Source organism: Meleagris gallopavo, chromosome 19 (genome assembly GCF_905368555.1).
Source record: "Meleagris gallopavo chromosome 19, MGAL_WU_HG_1.1, whole genome shotgun sequence".
Lineage (NCBI taxonomy): Eukaryota > Metazoa > Chordata > Aves > Galliformes > Phasianidae > Meleagris > Meleagris gallopavo.
The window spans coordinates 1,216,449-1,233,568 of record NC_139422.1 but is presented as its reverse complement, the minus strand read 5'-3'; the positions used below and the strand labels follow the sequence as shown (position 1 = coordinate 1,233,568).

Genomic DNA, 17,120 nt, shown 5'->3' with positions numbered 1-17,120 from the left:
TTGTGAATCCCTGAAGGGCTGCTGAGAGCCAGCGTGCTGCAGGGAGCAGTGCCAGCAGCCCGGGGGGTGAGCATCGCTGAGATCATTTGCACGGGGTTGTCAAAGGCACAGACTAAGTGGTTGAAGCCAGAGCTGCTGTGATTTAATGCAGGCGCTGGAAGCACTTGGGCTGGCACCGTGAGCAGGGCTGTGGTGCTGCTCTCCTGCATCCGCATGGCTCTCACTGCCCAAATGCGTATAAGGGAACGTTAGGGAGCAGGGACACAGCAGTGCCCCAGGAAAACGAGGTGGTCCTGAGGAGGGGGTGTCACCATTGCTTTTACAGTAGTTATTCGAACTGTGACATTTTTGCAAAGCTGAAGGATGCCTGAAGTACTGGGGAGTTCTGGGTGGTGATGCCCAGAGTGGTGTGGGAGCGGGATGCAGCTTAATCCTTCTCCCTGTGAGACTCTCAGCATCCTGCCCCTCCTGTAGCAGCAAGGCAAAGCTTGCTGACCTCAGTCAGTTGTGTTGGGCTTTGAAGCTACCGTGGGTGTCTTTGGCACCATTGGGATTCTTTTGGGCACAGCCTTGGTCACAGGCAGAGCTATTCAGCCAGATGCAGCAATGGTTTCCAGTGCCCAGCTCGTGGTCCTGTTGTGAGTGACACTGGGATGAGTCCTTCTCGACAGCTCTGCAATGACTGAGTCCATCCTGCTGCCACATCCCTCATCCTGCTCAGACAGTCCGTGCTCTGCCCCTGCTGATAAGAGCGAGGAGAGATTCCAGCCAGCACCACACAACACACCCTCAGCCTGCTGTCCCGAGAGAGGAAGGATGCTGAGGGCTGAGCCCCGGGGATGCAGGGACACATTGTGGCACACCGGGGGCTCAGCTGAGCTGGGCTGATGTCTCTGGGTGGCCACTGAGCTGCTCTCCTGGTGACACCTTTATCTGGATGCCAGCACACCTCCACACCATCCCCATTGGGCTGTGGGGCTCTGCTGGGGACACGCTGGGTTTGGGGTTGGCAGCAGTGATGGGGAGCTCCCTGTGCAAACTGTGACCATGGGGATCATATGGATAAGGGAAGGAATTGGGGTTTTGCTCAGGGTCAGGACAGGACTGTAAGTTGGATGCGACAGAGCCTGCTCAAGTCTATGTCCTGATTGTGCCCCTTTCTGATACCTGCTGCTCTGATGTCAATGATGGATCTTTCTTCCTTCCCCTTTCCCATCCCTTGGCTTTCTTACTGCCAGGGATATTTATGATCCAGACGTCATCTCACTGCCTTCCAGCCCTGGATTCCCAATCAAGGAGGCTGCAGACCACGGCTGGTGCCTTGCTTGGGCACACCAGAGCTGTATCTCCAAATCCTGAGCTGGGGGAGCAGCCGGGCACACAGGCGTGGAGACCCCTGGGGCAGTGACACCCCTGAGCCCACAGGGGTGGGGATCCATCAGCGAGTGGTGCTGCAGTGCAGATGTGTGCATGGCACACTGCACTGCGAAGCATCTCCTGCTTCAGAGCTGCCCCTTCCCCTTAGGAAGTAGTTTGGAAAAAAACAACCTCCCACTTGAAGCGGAGTTTCATTAAGCAGCACCGAAATTGGTCTGAGGCTCAGCATTGCCCAGGGGCAGAGGAGGGCAGGAGAAGGGGAGCTTTGAAGCAGGTTTCAGGGTGATGCACGGCTCTCCCTCCGGGCGGAGCGGACGTCTGCTGGGATCAGCAGGTAACCAAGCCTCCAGGGACGGCTGGCAGAGCTGCAAATAGCACGGGGCACAAGGGAGCAGTGTCTGGGAGAGGCTGGGGCGGCTGCAGCCACTGCCTGACACAGACATTAATAACGGTGGAGGCAGAGCCAAGCGCTGCACCAGCATCCGCCGCGCTGAGCTGCAGGCACACGTCGGGGCCGGAGCTGGAGGGAGATGCTGCTCTGGCTGGGATGCAACTGAGCCCACATCTGGTACGTTTTGCTTGCAACATCTGCAGCCCACGGGCTGTGCCCTCTTCTAGGCAGGTCTGTGCCGTGCTGTAGGCAGCGCCAATGTCCTTTAAATCAAACGCGGCTGCTCTGCTCCCCTGGGCTGGGCTGGGCTGAGCCTCGCTGTCTCCTGGGGGTCCCGTGACTCCATCTGGCTTTGGGCTGCGCTGGGAAGGTTGGTAATGAGCAGCATGGGGGACCAGGGGATGTTTGCAGCATTAGGGACTTTCTGAGATTCTCTTGCAGATCAGGGCTGTACCACCAGCTCCACGTCGGCTGGCGGCAGCGCAATGTGCCCACCACGCACACTTTCAGGGATTTTGGAAACCCTCTGTGTTCTGGTGCTGGGCAGGAGAGAACAAATTCAGCCCCTGCTACTGAAAGCAGATCTGGGTGTGTGTTTGTGGGAAGGGAGGGGTGGGTTGGGGGCCAGGATGGCCAGGGCTGTTGGGCTCGGTGCTGCATCGGTGGCGAACCTACATTAACCAAAGCATGTGGCACGGGGAGGTTTTGTCCCACGCTGTTTGCTGACACCTTCAGCCGTCTGATCCCGAAACGTGGAGTGCAAGAACTTCCCAGCTGGGCTCCATCCCACACACAGCGACAGCGCTGGACGATGCCCGGTCAGGTCCCATTTCCAGAGCCATCAATTGGTGATGGCAGTAATGGGATTAGCGCTGGCTGCTGCTGCCATGGGGTCATTTCCTCCCACGGAGCACAGCTCCTCCTTGCAGGGCTCCCAGGTGTTTCCAGCACAGGTTTTTGGGCAGTGTGAGCACTCACACCCCCATGGGTCTCACTGGAGCCATCCATCCATCCTCGCTGCTTTGCCACAGCGTGGGTCCTGCTGCTTGGGATTATACATCCCTGCTTGCTTTTGCTGTTACAGTAATTGCTCTGTATCAATTATTCATCGGCGCAGTAATGAAGCAGGGGATGGGTAGAACACTCTGCTGTGTGCAGGGCCTGGCAACGGGGCCAAGAGCAGTGCTGCAATGGGGGGGGATGCTCAGGAGCACTTTCAAAATGACCCATGAAAATTTTCTCAAGTTTCAGTAGTTCTGCTTTGAGTTTCTGGCTTCCTTTTGTTCCTCTCAGCCCCGTGCTGTGTGTAGGTGCTGCTTCCCACAGCGGTGTGTGGTCCATCTGTTATGGTCACTTACTTATGCTTTTTGAGGTGTTCATCATTAATGGTTTTGGAAGCATTATGGGGGGCATAACAGTTTAAAGTTTCTAACGGAATGGATCTGGGCACAGTTCATCCTGTGCTAAAAACCCCTGAAAGCGTGGGGGTTTTTTTCTACCACTTTGGGAAGAACATATTTTGGAAACTTTGGTGTTTCCCTGTGTGATGGCTCACAGCAGGGGGGGCCCTAAGGCATGGGATTGAAACTGGATGACCCTTAAGGTCCCTTCCAACCCAAGCCATTGTAGTGTTCCATGGAGGTGCTTCACTCTCATTCCATCTGCCCCAAGGGAGGGATGTTCTGCTGCACAGGGAACATGCTACGTCCTCCCCAGAATCCCCCATGGGGACATGGACTCATTGCCATGGGGTTAAGCCCTTTTTAGGATGAGTGAGCTGGGGGCACCTCCGAACAAGAGTAGGCTTCATGTGAGAAGCAGTGACATAAGAGGAAGGCTTCATCCCACAGCTGTACTGTTCCCATGGCTGGTGAATTCCCAGCTGTGGGCCACCACAAAGGGCATGTTGTTTGCAGCAGTGCTGGAGAAGTTGAGGCTGTGCTTAAAATACATTTGTTGGTTGAAATGTGCTCTGCTGGTAACAGAGCAGCAGCAATCAGAACAAAACCTTATAAAATTACAGACCAAAGAGCAGAGGTTTGCCATAGTCCTTCCTCTTGGTTATGGAGGAACCTTTGTCCAAAACCTTTGTCTCAGTGAATGATAAGTTGCCCAAAGGCAGAGGGAGTCCAGGCAGTGGGTACAGGTGTGGGGTTGAAGATGCTGGAGTAGGCAGGGCAAAGTCTGGCATTTTCGAGGTGTGTTGAGGGTTGGTCAATGGGGAAAACACTAGGGACTCTGCTGATCTAAGAGCGAGCATCACTGTTCCCTAAAACAATCCCAGAAAGCTGTGCTGGGGCTTGGAGACAGCTCTTTCCTCTACTTTCTGTTCCACTTCTTGGGACATGCAGCTTTGGCAATGTAGTCTGAACAGAAACTGAAAGAGTGATGTGTGAGGTCCTCTGGGAGGAGGCAGGAAAGCTCCTCAGCAACTCTGCTCAGGACAGGGAGAGCCAGAAGTTGAGGATGAAAGAGCCAGATGTAGACCCAGACCCTGATGTTGATAGCAAGGTGATGAGATGTTGAGGGCAGTGAAGCCAAGCTGTTGAGGATAGGCAAGCAGATTTTGCCTATGGCTGGATCAGATGTCGGCTGCTAGCTCCAAAGCCACTGACGCTGGCCAAGGGAGAGGAACCCTTACTGGGGAGATCTTGGGGTGTTGTGGTGGTGTCCTTGAGCTGGAAGGACATGTATCCCTTTCACCTTCCTGCTGAGGCAGCATCAGCACTGTCTCCATTCGCTGTTTCCTCCTGTAGCCCCTTGGCCATGGTGATGGTGAGAAGGCAACTTGGCCACAGCCTTGTCTCTCTCCCCCACATGGGCTTTGCCCAGCATGGTGGCCCTTGGCTTTGTGCTGATGAAGTCCCCAGTCCCTCCGGCCTTGGTTGGGCTCATTGACTGACCATGACTGTGCTCCTGCCCTGCCCCTTTGCTGTCTTTTCCCACCACCAGGAGCTCAGCCATGGCCCTTTTTGCAATGACAGCATTTCACAGCGCCAGCAGCACTTCCAACCCAAGATTGAAGCCTTGGTGAGCCTCCTGCTCACATCTCCGTGCCACTGAAGAGCAGCAGATTCTCTGAATTAGTGCAGGAATTTAATTTCATCCCCAAATATCTCTCATTTTAAAGGAGCCTGTTCATTTCCTTCTGGAGCCTTATCTGATGTGGGCACCCAGCAACGTTCAGCAGAAGGGAGCTGTCAGGGATGGGGAGGAATTTGCAGGGTTGGACTGAGGGCTGCGTGGGTTTTTCCTCTAATTATTTCATGAAATAATGATGACAGTAATTGCAATACAAATAAGACATAAACAGCATCAGTAAAACATTCAATGCAAACAGCGTCCTCACACAGCATGTCTGGACACATTCCCTTTTGCAAGAAATAACTGTGGGGAGTGAAACAGCCTGAAGGATGGGGTGAAAGCAGCGTTCGCTTTGTGCCTCCCACCAAATCCAGCTGTTCTGGGGCAGTTCAGATTATGCTGAATCGCTGGCTGCTGCAGGGCAGGCTGTAAGGGGACAGAACCTGGTCCTCCCCATGGTCATAGATGTAAGAGGGGACCTTTTGGGATGACAAAAAGCACAAAGCATTGGCAGCCATGGGATGTGAATGTCCCTTCCCAGTGGGATGTGATGCTGGATGGGTTAATTCCCATCTCATTTTTGAATCAAGCCTGCATTATTCAAGAGTAGAGGCTTTGTTAACTCCAGCTTTCTGCTTTTCTTTAGGCTCTTGAAGATACTTGGCTTTTAAATGGGGATACAGCTGCTCTGGCTGGGGGGCTCATGACAAGTTCCCCCAGCTCATGAAAAATCCAGGCAGGTTTTTTCCCTTGGACTACCCCATGCTTTTCCCTTGGAAAGGGCAACACTCACTGGCAGAAGGCAGCCTCGAAAGCATAAAAATCTGAGCAGGGCGGGTAGGAGTGGCTGTGGTTTAGCAGGAGCACGGTGTGTGGTTGCGGGGAGCCCCACAGCAGTGGCTGTGGGCCAGGGGGGCTGAGCTGCTCAGCTTTGGACAATTGGATGATGTGCAGAGCCTGGCACTTCCCTCCTGCCCTTAAGAACGCAGGGCAGGAGGTGCTGGAGCTGCATTTTGGGTTTTCCCTTCCTCTGCTGCAGCCACCCAGGGGCTGATCCCCAGCAGGACAAGGGATCTGTCACGGTAAGGATGTTTCCAGCTCTGCCTCTGTGCTGGAGCCACCGGCCCCATTGCCCCCTATTTTCTACAAGCCCACTCACCCATGGTGCTGCAGGAAGGTGGCCCCATCCTGTTGCCACCCCAAAGCTATAGTGGGGGATGTGGTGCTCCGGGGACCAGGGCTGGGACTGGTGGCTGTGGGGCCCATGAGAACATGGGGGCAGTGCTGTCCCAACTGCTGGAGCCCTTTTAGTGCTGTAGGAACACCCCTGCCTTGTGCTGGGTGTTAGGAGTGGAGAGGCTGTACGGGGGGGCTGCCAGTCAGAGATTTGGGTGCTCCTGCCTTCATCTTCCTTTATCTTCTCCCGGGGCAGATGCAGGAGACGGACGCCGAGAAGCCGGGGCAGACGCAGTTGGAGGACAGGAGGGCGGCTGCAGGCGATGCTCCTCCGGCCACAGAGGTGCCGGCTCCATCCGAGGCTCCAGCAGCTGCCCAGGGGCCTCTCCTGGCCAAAAAGCAGCCGGCGGCCGCTGAGAAGGGTGAAGAGCAGCCCAGCTCTGTGCCGGCCTTCATCATCCCCGAGCTGCGCCTCGACAGCTCCTTCAGCGTGGTGGGCACAGCCGGTGGCACCGCGGATGGAGAGGATGAGGAGGATGAAGATGAGGATGACGAAGAAGAGGACGATGAGGATGAAGAGGATGACAGCGACGAGAACTACCTGGAGCGGAGCGAGGCAAAGCGCAGCAGCATGATTGAGACATCAGGCTGCCAGCCTGCATACACACTGAGCGTGCAGAACTCCCTGCGGCGCCGCACACACAGCGAGGGCAGCCTGCTGCAGGAGGCCAAGGGGCACTGCTTCACCTCCGACACCACGCTCAACTGCTCAGACAGCCAGGGCAGCACGGGGCGCTGGGCTCTGCCCTCCCCCAGGACTCTCAAGAAGGAGCTCACCAAGAATGGAGGCTCCATCCACCAGCTCAGCCTGCTCTTCTCGGGGCACAGGAAGGTATGTGGGTTGGTGCTGGCTCTGCAGCTTGGCCCTGGGATGGGTGATATCTCCAGCGTGGGGTCTCCCTGTGTGTGGCTCTGCTCTCCATGGCTCAGTGGCTCAGTTGGTGTTTGACAGGCAAGGAGCATAAGGGCAGGTAGCGAGAGGATGAGGGGAGATGGCTTAAAACTGGAAGAGGGTAGACTTAGACTAGATGTTAGGAAGAAATTTTTACTGTGAGGGTGGTGAGACACTGGAACAGGTTGCCCAGAGAGGTTGTGAATGCTCCCATCTTGGAGGTGTTCAAGGCTGGATGGGGCTGTGAGCAACCTGGTCTAGAGGGAATTGTCCCTTCCTATAGCAGGTGGGTTAGAAATTGATGATCTTAAAGGTCCCTTCCATCCAAACCATTCTGTGATTCTATGGGTTTCTCATCCACAGCTTCAGGGAACACTTAGCACCCTGGGGAAGACACCAGCTGCTGGGGCAGCATCTTCCATGGTGTCAGCAGATCCATGGGCTGTGAAGTTGCTGTCTGCTGAGATGCACAGAGGGAGAGGTGTTTGGATGTCCGAACTGCAGCTCACAGCGGCAGAGACAGGGGGGAGCTGGGCTCCAGGGAGCCTCCCCTGACTGGGCATCCCTGCTGTGCTCAGGGACACCAGCAGCTGAGTGCACTGCTTGGCCTCCTAGAGGGCTTTGGTCCTTGCAGAGAGCCCATCCTAAATAGGCTGAGGAGGAACTGCGGTGCATCAGACACTGGAGAGCAGTGCTGGCACACAGGAGCATGCAGCTCTGCATGGAATTGGCATCGCAAGTATTTATAGGAGTTGACTGCCATTGCACAGATGGTGTGTGAGATGTGCTGCTGCCCCATTCCTGCTGTGGGACTGCCCATGTGCCTTCCCAGCACCCAGCTCTGCCTGACCTTGCAGGGCAGGGCTCTGCCTAGGGCTGCACTGCTGTCAACGGTTTACGGGCTGGTTCGGCCCGGTTCCGTGACTAGAAGGGCGGAGGGATCTGCGGATCCGCGCCCCCGGGAAAAAAAAAGAAAATAAGGGACCCCGAAATAATTGAAAACAGTGGCAACAATCTGAGGTAAAACAAAGTAATTTACTAAATATGGTATCAACAGAATTTTATAAGGAGAGAGAATGTGAAATTGATGGTGGATCGGCCTTACCACAACGCTGAGATGAGAAGCGCAGGCAGAGAAGCGCAGGCGAGAAGCGCAGGCAGAGAAGCGCAAGCGAAGCAGCGCAGGCAGAGAAGCGCAAGCGAAGCAGCGCAGGCAGAGAAGAGAGCATCAGGTGACCTTGCCGGGAGTTATATCTCCTCGCTGACCGCAAAGCCCCCTGGGGAAACGTAGCTGCTCTTCTCCTCTGGACAGGCACCCGGAACTTGAGCATCAGCAGTCAAACCCCCAGTACATTGCATGATGTTATGATGTGGAATACCGATAATGAAAAATCATGAAACCATGACATTCCACCCCTTATTCCACATCACTACATCATGCTTAATATAGACAAACAAAATATAAACACACGCACTAGGAATTACTGACTGCACTCCCTCAACATCAAGTTCCCTTGCGGTACACATTGAACATCCCCGTTTTCCTGCATCACCCACCAAGTGGACCCAGGTCCCTGGGCAAAAACAGTTCCACGAAGAGGTTTGTCCTTCTCAGAGGCTGGAATAACCCAAACTGCCTTTCCCAACATATTCTTTACATGTACAACAGGGACTTTATCTCCCTCTACGGTATGTAGGGAGCTGGACTGGGTTGGACCACCACGATTGATAGATCCTCTGGTATTGACTAACCAGGTGGCTTCTGCCAAATGCTTCTCCCAGTGCTTAAATGTACCGCCTCCCATTGCTTTCAGCATAGTTTTTAACAACCCATTGTATCGTTCAATCTTACCTGAGGCCGGTGCATGGTAGGGAATATGGTAAATCCACTCAATACCATGACCTTTAGCCCAGGTACTTACAAGAGAATTTTTAAAATGAGTCCCATTATCTGACTCAATTCTTTCTGGGGTACCATGTCGCCACAGGACTTGTGTCTCAAGACCTAGTATGGTATTTCGGGCGGTAGCGTGGGGTACTGCATAGGTTTCAAGCCACCCAGTTGTTGCCTCCACCATGGTGAGCACATAACGCTTACCATTACGAGATCGTGGCAAGGTGATATAATCAACCTGCCATGCCTCCCCATATTTGTACTTTTGCCATCGCCCTTCCTCCCAGAGAGGTTTCATTCTCTTGGCTTGTTTAATTGTGGCACACGTGTCACAGTCGTGAATGATTTGCGCAATAGCATCCATAGTTAAATCCACCCCTCGGTCTCTAGCCCACTTATATGTCGCATCTCTCCCTTGATGGCCTGAGGTCTCATGGGCCCATCGGGCTAGAAATAATTCACCCTTGTTCTGCCAGTCCAGATCTATTTGGGCCACCTCAATTCTGGCAGCTCTGTCTACCTGATGGTTATTTTGCTGCTCTTCAGTAGCCCTATTCTTGGGCACATGGGCATCTACGTGACGCACCTTTATAACCATATTCTTTATTCGGGCAGCAATATCTTTCCACAGGTCAGCAGCCCAAATAGGTTTACCCTTTCTTTGCCAGTTGTTTTGCTCCCACTGCTGTAACCACCCCCATAGAGCATTTGCCACCATCCACGAGTCAGTGTAAACATAAAGCATTGGCCACCTCTCCCGTTCAGCAACATCCAAGGCCAGTTGGACAGCCTTTACCTCTGCAAATTGGCTCGATTCTCCTTTTCCTTCAGTGGCCTCTGCAACTTGTCGTGTGGGGCTCCACACAGCGGCTTTCCATCTGCGGTGTTTCCCCACAATACAACACGATCCATCTGTGAATAGGGCGTATGTCTTCTCATTTTCGGGTAGTTCATTATATGGTGGGGCCTCTTTAGCACGTGATATCTCTTCTGCTGGCGGTGTTCCAAACTTTTTGCCTTCAGGCCAGTCCATGATCACCTCTAGGATTCCTGGACGGTTGAGATTCCCCATCCGCGCTCGCTGCGTAATCAGCGCAATCCACTTACTCCAAGTGGCATCAGTAGCATGATGGGTGGAGGGACCCTTTCCCTTGAACATCCAGTTCAGCACTGGCAGTCGAGGTGCCAGAAGGAGCTGTGTTTCTGTACCGATTACTTCGGAAGCAGCCCGAACCCCCTCATACGCGGCTAAGATCTCCTTCTCAGTTGGAGTGTAGCACTCTTCAGACCCTCTGTACGCCCGACTCCAGAATCCCAGGGGTCGGCCTCGGGTCTCTCCTGAGGCTCTTTGCCACAAACTCCAAGTGGGACCTTTCTCTCCAGCAGCAGTGTAGAGGATGTTCTTCGCATCCTGTTCCATCCGTACTGGCCCCAGGGCCACGGCACGGGCTATCTCTTGTTTAATCTGCTCAAAAGCCTGCTGCTGCTCAGGACCCCACATAAAATCATTCTTCTTCCGTGTCACCTGATAAAGGGGGCTTACAATGAGGCTGTAGTTTGGAACATGCATTCTCCAAAAACCCACTACACCCAGGAACGATTGTGTCTCTTTCTTATTAGTGGGTGGAGACATGGCACTGATTTTGTTGATCACATCTGTTGGGATGTGACGACGGCCATCTTGCCACTTTATACCTAGGAACTGAATTTCCTGGGCAGGCCCTTTCACTTTGCTTCGCTTAATAGCGAAACCAGCACGCAGAAGGATCTGGATTATTTGCTCTCCTTTCTCAAAAACTTCCTTTGCTGTGTTGCCCCACACGATGATGTCATCAATATACTGTAAGTGCTCAGGAGCACCTCCCTGTTCCAGTGCAGCTTGGATCAACCCATGGCAAATGGTTGGGCTATGTTTCCACCCCTGGGGCAAACGATTCCAGGTATACTGAATGCCCCTCCAGGTGAAAGCAAACTGTGGCCTAGATTCTTTGGTCAAAGGAATGGAGAAAAAGGCGTTAGCAATATCAATGGTGGCGTACCATTTGGCTGCCTTTGACTCCAATTCATATTGGAGTTCTAACATATCTGGCACAGCAGCACTCAATGGGGGTGTGACTTCATTCAGGCCGCGGTAGTCCACCGTCAGCCTCCATTCTCCACTGGCTTTACGCACTGGCCATATGGGGCTGTTAAAAGGTGAGTGAGTCTTGCTAATCACTCCCTGATTCTCTAGTTGGTGAATCAGCTTCTGAATGGGGAGCAAGGAATCCCTGTTGGTGCGGTACTGCCGTCTGTGCACCGTTTTTGTAGCAATCGGTACTTGTTGCTCTTTCACTCGTAGCAACCCCACGGCAGATGGATCTTCTGACAGGCCAGGCAAAATAGACAACTGCTTAACACCTTCTGTGTCTACAGCAGCTATTCCAAAGGCCCATCGATACCCTTTGGGATCCTTAAAATATCCCCTTCTGAGGTAATCAATACCAAGTATGCATGGAGCCCCTGGGCCAGTCACAATAGGGTGCTTTTGCCAGTCTTTACCAGTGAGGCTGATTTCGGCCTCCAACATAGTTAGCTCTTGGGAACCTCCAGTCACCCCATGAATATAAATTGATTTTGTCCCTTGGTGACTCGAGGGCATTAGAGTGCACTGTGCACCAGTATCCACCAGGGCCTTATATTTTCGTGATTCTGATGTGCCAGGCCATCTAATCCACACAGTCCAATAAACTCTATTATCCCTTTCCCCCCCCTGGCTGGGGGCAGGGCCCCTCTATTTGTTACCTTCATTGTCTGCAGCAACTGGAGCAATCACCTTTTTGGAGAAGTTCACCTTGGTGGTTGATTTGTCTTGTAACTCTCTTACCCGTGCTTGAAGTACAGGAGTAGGTTGTTTATGCCACTCCTTCATATCTTCTCCATGGTCACGTAGGTAATGCCACAAGGCAAAACGTGATGTGGTCTTACTGTTGTCACTTGCTCGAGCAGGAGAACGTCTTCTTTTGATGGCTGAGACATTAGATGCCACCGGCTGGGAGGAAATCAAGTTGATGAGCCCCTCCAATAGGCTGTTTTGGGAATTCTGGTCCCCATTTGATGTATCCGTTACCTCCATGGATTTATCAGCTTCAGGCACGGTTGATAGTTTGTCTATTATATCTTCTTGTTTGTTTTCCATTCTGTCCAGCTTTTCAGCTACCTTTGTAATGGCTGAAACACAAGCTCGCAGAGGGCTTAAATGTAACTCAAAGTCTTGAAGTTTATTAACCAATTCACTTATAAGGGGTCTTCTTTCCCCTCTGCCATACATTGCTGCAAATGTGCTGGCGTACCTTTCTGGTGCGGTCTTTGTGAATGTACGCCACATGTTTGGTGTACACCTGACTCTCTCGGGATCATGCTCTTGGTCTGGCTCGTCAGGAATGAAATCGGGGCTATGTAGCATTTCCACCACAGCATATTCTCTTAAATAACAGATGCCTTCTTCCATATCAGCCCATTTCTTTTTCTCAGGCATCAGATCATCTTTGAAGGGGTATCTTTCTTTTACAGCTAACAACATCCGCTTCCAGAGGGTAAAGGCCTGGTTCTGGCATGTACTAATACCTCTGTCAATGGCTGAGTCCCTGGCAATGCCACCCAGTTGGCGAGCTTCTCTACTATCCAGCCACACACTGTTGGCCCCATTGTCCCAACATCGAAGTAGCCAAGTGGCAATAGGCTCATTTGGGTGACGTGAAAAGTCTTTTCTCAGACTTCGAATTTCATTCATTTTCAGAGATCGATCAACAATAGTAACGATATCTTGCTCACCTCTTACTCTTTCGGGACTTCTTGTTGCCCTCATTGGCGCCGGTGACCGTGGTCTTACTGAGGGCCCCTCCCCTGGACTTAGGGGTGCTTCTTGTGGATCTTGGAGCCACTCCTCTGGACCTCTCTCCTCTTCTTTCTTCTCTTCTAACTGAGTCGAGATTCGTTTCATTTTCCGTCCTCTTACAGGGGCAAGTGACATCAATTGTGGTGCTTCTTGTAGTTGATCAGGTTGGTCAGTTCCAATGCTCTCATCCTCCAGTTCAGCTCGGAGTCTGTCTCGTTCGATTATGAGAGTATCTAGCTCAGATTGGAGGGTGTCTTGTTGAGATTGAAGACTGTTGAGTTTGGATTGCAGGGAGTCTCTCTCAATTCGGAGGGCATCTCTCTCAGATTGGAGGCTGTTTCTCTCGACCAGGAGACTCTCTCGCTCATTTTGCACTGTTTCCCTGAGACTCTCCTTTTCAATTTCACAAACTCTCTCCCTCTCCAGGATAGTATTGAATAAGGCCCGGTAAGCATTAGCCAGGCCCCAAATAATTTGGGCCTCCTCAGATCTTCCTGAGCCGCGACATTCCTGTCTCAAATATCTGTTTAAATTTTCAGGGTCTTTCAGGTGTTCTGGAGTAAAGTTCCATGACACCGAAGATTTCCATCTCTCTAAAGTCTCACCCAGGCCTCTCCACATTCCCTGCCACTCAGTATTTACTGGTTTTGGGGCAGACTTCCTCAAAATATAATAAATACTAATAATAAGTGAAATGGTGAGCAGTACATTCACGGAGATTAATAACGTGATCAGGTGAGCATTGAAAATCCGCATAAAGAATTCAAAGGAGAGGCTGGAAACCTGCTTAAAAATCCCCAACCCTGTAAAATTAGCAGCTCCCTCTGGAATGGTATGCCACATAATATGCAGATGCCACATAGTTATTTCCATCCATGTTTTCAATTGGCTATATATACCTATTGCTCCATAGAGCAAAGTGGTGAACTTAATTAAGGCCCAGTATGTTTTTAGCATTAAGAAAGAAGAGACAGTGGCATGCAGCCCCTTAAAAGGCAGTTTCAGTAGAGAAAGCATTTTTTCTCTTTTTTTTTTTTCTTTTACAGAAACAAGATAGCAAGGCTCAAAGTTTACAAATATCCTAGAGTATTGGCCGTCCGCCTGGACTTTTCAAGGTCACGCTTTCAGACAGTACTGGTGAAACAGATAAACTTTCCCAATGAAGCTGTCTGAGAGCGGAGAGAGAGATTTGTTCAAAAAGCTAAAAAGCAACTGGTGCCCGCATTCTCCACCAAGAATGTCAACGGTTTACGGGCTGGTTCGGCCCGGTTCCGTGACTAGAAGGGCGGAGGGATCTGCGGATCCGCGCCCCCGGGAAAAAAAAAGAAAATAAGGGACCCCGAAATAATTGAAAACAGTGGCAACAATCTGAGGTAAAACAAAGTAATTTACTAAATATGGTATCAACAGAATTTTATAAGGAGAGAGAATGTGAAATTGATGGTGGATCGGCCTTACCACAACGCTGAGATGAGAAGCGCAGGCAGAGAAGCGCAGGCGAGAAGCGCAGGCAGAGAAGCGCAAGCGAAGCAGCGCAGGCAGAGAAGCGCAAGCGAAGCAGCGCAGGCAGAGAAGAGAGCATCAGGTGACCTTGCCGGGAGTTATATCTCCTCGCTGACCGCAAAGCCCCTGGGGAAACGTAGCTGCTCTTCTCCTCTGGACAGGCACCCGGAACTTGAGCATCAGCAGTCAAACCCCCAGTACATTGCATGATGTTATGATGTGGAATACCGATAATGAAAAATCATGAAACCATGACAACTGCATGGCTCAGGATTCATGGCACAGTTTGGGACCATATTGCACTGCTTGGGACTGCACTGTGTGGCTTAAGACCACACTGTTTGGCTTGGGAACTTGGTGCATGGCTCAGGACCTTGTTGCACAGGCTGAGATCACATTGCGTGGCTTTGGACCATGTTGTATGGCTCAGCACAATGTTGCAGAGCCTGGGGCCTTGTTGCATGGCTCGTAACCATGCTGCTTGGCTCAGGACCACATCACACTGCTTGAGAGCACCTTGCAGTGCTTGGGTCTGCATTGCATGCTACTCCACCTCTTGGCAGGGGATGCTGGCGCAGAGCTCTGTGTGCCACCAAGCATGACAGCACCGTGGTTAAAACCATGATGGGATTAACCCTCCCCATGCCATTCTCCTGATACATCAAAAGCCACCTTGGCTGCCATTTCTTGGAGCACAATTTGCTCTTGGATCCCCTGGTCCCATGCCTGCTCCTCCCATGCCACCTCTCCCTGCTTCAGCCACTATACACATGGGGCTTTGTGTCACAGCCTACACTTGGGAGGGACTTTTAGAGCTCTGTGCATTTGGAGGAGTCCAGTGGAACTCTCCATGCTTTCCAGATCCGGCACTGATGTACAGTTCCCCTCTGCATCCCCCCCAGGCCCAGCACTGCCTGCAGCACTACGGCACCCAGTGGCCTTGTCCACCGAGCAGGATTATTTATGGGATCATCCCATTGTGCCCACGGTTCCCTGTGTCTCCCACTGCTCTCAATCTGGGCAGGTTGTTGTTTTACAGCCAGGAGTGCTGGGACTCGACGATGGTTGCTTTTTGTCCCCAAGCTCAGCGGAGCCTCTCCAGACAATGGCAGGAAGCGTGGCCCGGCTGCGCGTCGCCCCGGCCGGCCCTATCTGTGGGGGGAAGGCATTTTGCAGGGGCTGCATTGTTTGGGGCTGATAAACTCCGGAAACCCGGGCGCAGAATGGAAGGAAGTGTCAGAAGCCTTGAGCCCAGGGCTGCAGGGCCATGCAGTGGGTTCCCACGGCACTGCCACGGATCGGCGATCCTGGAAAGCGCCTCGAGGAAGCAGTGTGGGGCTGGGCTGGCTGTGGGGCTGGCTGTGGGGCTGGCTGTGAACCCCCTTCCAGCTGTGCTCAGCGAGGTAGCAAAGCCCCCAAGCGAAGGTGGCCCAATGCCTGGCCATTGGGCTTCGTGGCTCAGAGGCTGTGCTGGTGACACCCTGACCTTGCAGCACCTCCGAGGTCTCCATGGCTGCCAAGGTCACCTCTGGGTGGAGGTTGAGGATAGGAAGCCCTGTGTGCTACCAGAAGCTGCCACGTTGTGGTTCGGTTCTGCTCTGATTTTTCCTGCCCGGGGACTGCTGGGAGACCCCCAGAGTATTTTGGGTGCCCCAGCCCCATGCCCACTCAGGACAGCAGAGATGGGAACATTGGGAAGGAGGATGTGAGCGTCCCTGTAGGAGGCTGTCAGCACCTTGAAGCTGAGGGGTCCTTAGGCCACCAGTTGTGGGATGTCCCCGGGACATGGGCAGAGGAGGGGGTCAGGGTTTCAGCCCCTGCTCTGCTGCAGAGGGACCTCTGGGGGAAGGAGCTGCTGCACGGGGACCTCAGGAGATGCTGGCGGAGCTGCATGGTGGTGTGAGGGCATGCATGGCACTGTGATGCAAACACTGCTTTTCTCTTCCCCCCCAGCTGAGTGGAGGCGACCCTGAATGCAGCTGTGATGAAGGGGACGAGACCTCCCGCAAGAAGAGGAGCAGGAGCCTGTAAGTGGCACCCTGTGGTTCGATAGTGCCACGGGCAGAACACCGGGCTGAGCCGTGGGGTACCGTACCCCATTCACCCAGAGTTTCTGGTGGCTGGGAGGTGGATGGGACGAGTGCTGGTGATGTTGCTCAGCGTGGCTGGGAGTGTTCACTGTGATACGATGGGTGGGATGCCACAGCCCTGACACTGCATTGAGGGCTTGAGATGCCCCGCAGCTGGTCCGGGCAAGGACGGGGGAGCCGCAGCCTTCGCTTGCCCTGAGCACAGCTGCAGCTCAGCGGGGCCGTGGGGTTTTGCAAGGCAGGATCGCTGTGCCCTGGCATCGCCCCTTGCACGTGAGCGGGGGCAGACGAGTGCTGCACGTGGCTGCGGTGCTGCTGTGTGCATCTCGATGGCAGCTCCCGCGTGCAGCCTGCCTGTGAGCGGCACTGTTGCCCCGCGCGCTCTGCCGCAGCCGCCTATTTATAGCTCCTTTCATTCTCCAAACACTTGAAATGAAAATCAATTCCTCGCCATCTGCAGCGGGGACATCCCCCACGTGAGCCGGGGGAATTGGGGCGGCGGGGGGGGGGATCTGTAGGGCGCGGGAGCAGCCGTGGGGAGGGTTTGTGCCGCTCACCTTGGGATGGCTGTGGGAGCGCGGTGCGTCGCAGCGGGCGGCGATTGGCTGCAGGGATGGCTGCCAGGTGGCCGGCGGGGTATTTATGGGGAGAGTGGCCGCGGTTCGGCACCGCCAGCTGCTCCCGATGCACCTCACCATGGTGGATTTTTCTGAGAAGTGCCTGGAAAGGTAGGGCAGGGCTCCTGCGGGGACGGCGATGCGCGCTGCAGGGGATGG

The 17,120-nt window shown here is 53.3% G+C and overlaps 1 protein-coding gene across 8 annotated transcripts in view; it reads left to right on the top strand.

Annotated features, from left to right (window-relative positions):
- RGS3 (regulator of G protein signaling 3) overlaps positions 1–17,120 on the top strand; it is an 87,602-nt gene that overhangs the window by 65,946 nt on the left and 4,536 nt on the right. For 6 of the 8 annotated variants that reach the window (XM_031556141.2, XM_085239337.1, XM_019621344.3 and 3 more), the window contains 2 exons: positions 6,285–6,920; positions 16,208–16,281. In XM_031556141.2, the coding sequence (XP_031412001.2) occupies positions 6,285–6,920; positions 16,208–16,281 (710 nt within the window). Of the gene's footprint in view, positions 1–5,798; positions 5,935–6,284; positions 6,921–16,207; positions 16,282–16,881; positions 17,073–17,120 lie in introns of those variants that run through there. The other 2 variants (XM_085239339.1, XM_010720732.4) reach the window with 2 other exon arrangements.